The sequence below is a fragment of the Sinocyclocheilus anshuiensis genome, unplaced genomic scaffold (genome assembly GCF_001515605.1).
Source record: "Sinocyclocheilus anshuiensis isolate Anshui unplaced genomic scaffold, SAMN03320099.WGS_v1.1 scaffold351, whole genome shotgun sequence".
Classification (NCBI taxonomy): Eukaryota; Metazoa; Chordata; class Actinopteri; order Cypriniformes; family Cyprinidae; genus Sinocyclocheilus; species Sinocyclocheilus anshuiensis.
The window spans coordinates 439,541-441,632 of NW_015552551.1; the positions used below are offsets into that span (position 1 = coordinate 439,541).

General features: G+C 32.9%; 1 protein-coding gene across 3 annotated transcripts in view; it reads right to left on the minus strand.

The window, feature by feature from the left end:
* Positions 1–2,092, minus strand: part of LOC107664409 (sarcoplasmic/endoplasmic reticulum calcium ATPase 1-like) — an 88,532-nt gene that overhangs the window by 12,118 nt on the left and 74,322 nt on the right. For all 3 annotated transcript variants that reach the window (XM_016454969.1, XM_016454967.1, XM_016454968.1), the window contains exon 11: positions 1,478–1,609. In XM_016454969.1, the coding sequence (XP_016310455.1) occupies positions 1,478–1,609 (132 nt within the window). The remainder of the gene's footprint in view (positions 1–1,477; positions 1,610–2,092) is intronic.

The window sequence follows — 2,092 nt, forward strand, 5'->3', positions numbered from 1 at the left end:
ATAATTTTAACATTCTTCTTTGGTAACTGATCAAGCAGACTTGCTGGAATATTATATCTCTAAAAAACCATATGTCTTCTACATATGTCTTCTAAGCAAAGAGTAATTGCTGAATTTGTTAAGTTTCAGAGGGGGTGTACTCTCACGGGTTCTGCTCACCAAGCCTGCATTTATTTGATCCAAAATACAGCAAAAAGCAGTAATATTTTGAAATATTTTTACCACTTAAAATAACTGTTTCTATTTGAATATATTTTAAAAGTAATTTATTCCTGTGATTTCAAAGCTGATTTTTTAGCATCATTACTCCAGTCTTCAGTGTCACGTGATCCTTCAGAAATCAGTCTAATATGCTTATGCTGTTTAATTATTAATGGTCCTCAATTATTATTATTATTATTTTTATGTTTAAAACAGTTTTTGCTGCTTAATATTTTGGTGGAAATCATGATAAATTTTCAGGATCTTTGATGAAAGTTGAGAAAAACAGCATTTTGAAGTAGAAATATTTTGTCACATAAATGTCTTTACTGTCACTGTTTGTCAATTTAATGCTGAATGAAAGTATTATTTATTTATTTTAACTCTTGCTTCCCATATTCCACAAAATTATGAAGCGCTACAACTGTTTTAAGCGTTAATAGTACTACTACTACTACTAATTATAATAACAATAATAATAAATGTTTTTTGAGCAGCAAATTAAAATATTAGAATGATTTCTGAAGGATCATGTGACACTGAATGATTACTCCAGTCTTCAGTGTCAAATTATCCTTCAGAAACCATTCTTATATTCTGATTTGCTGCTCAAAAAAACATTTACAAGTCTTAAAGGGACTTTGGTTAAACTGTCAAACTGATATTTGAATCTGTGGCAGAAGGAAGTAGTTCTGCACAAAAGAGCATTTTAAAAGACACTCCGTTGTTGTTTTTCTTATGTATTTACACACTCATGCTGTTGAACTGTTGTGTAAATGCAATATCACACTCGTAGACATGAGATATGGCTGTATATCGGCACGCTGTTGTGTTTACCTGCGGCAACACCATGTCATCTAATTTTTTAAAATATCCTGTCTTGCAACACTGGCCAATCTTTGGGAACTCTCATATTTCTTCTGAAGCCTCATCTATCTATCCTTCTATTTATCATTTTTCATCACTTACCGCTATGTTCTCTTTTATTGTTGTCTGCAGTGTTGGGGGTAACTCATTACAAGTAATGCGAGTTACGTAATCAGATTACTTTTTTCAAGTAACTCGTAAAGTAACGCATTACTTTTTAATTTACAAGAGAATATCTGAGTTACTTTTTCAAATAAGTAACGCAAGTTACTTTTAGTAACTAAGTAACGTAATTAGTTACTTTTTTAGGGAGTAACGCAATATTGTAATGCATTACTTTTAAAAGTAACTTTCCCCAACACTGGTTGTCTGTCTCTCATCCTGGTGCACCCCATGGCTTCCTTCTTACCAAGTTGCATGCTGAAGCTCGGTCCACTTTGCTGAGTCCGGACAGGTCGGTTTTAAATACGTTCATCTTCTCCACCAGAGTCGTGAGCGCAGTTTCTGTGGCCTCACCCACTTTCTCGTATACTCCTTTGGCCTGCGGGACAACAAATGTGTGTAAAAATTCAGTGCCCTATTAGCCCAAACAACATGAAGTATACGGCACTTTCATAATCATTTAAAATAGAAGCCTGGAGTAATGCACTCACTTCAGAAATGATTGTTACAGTGCATTTTAAAAGTCACATGGAAGCAATGGACTATATGAGTGTGTAACAAAGAAATCTAACTCTAAATACTCTAGTAAATAATTTCTATATAGGACAACATTTTTGGTCAGTTGATTTTTATTACTTTTCCAGTCCTTCTTGATTACTGAAAGGATTCATGACTGAATGAGAAAAAAAGGTTTTGATACTTTTTAAACAACTGCTAAACTGTATATAGGGTTGTCAACTTCAGAAAAGGAAAATAAGGGACAATCGTGGTTTTTCATAGAAAAATAAGGGACAGAATAAGGGATACACACACAGGCCTATTATATATATATATATATATATATATATACATATATATGTAT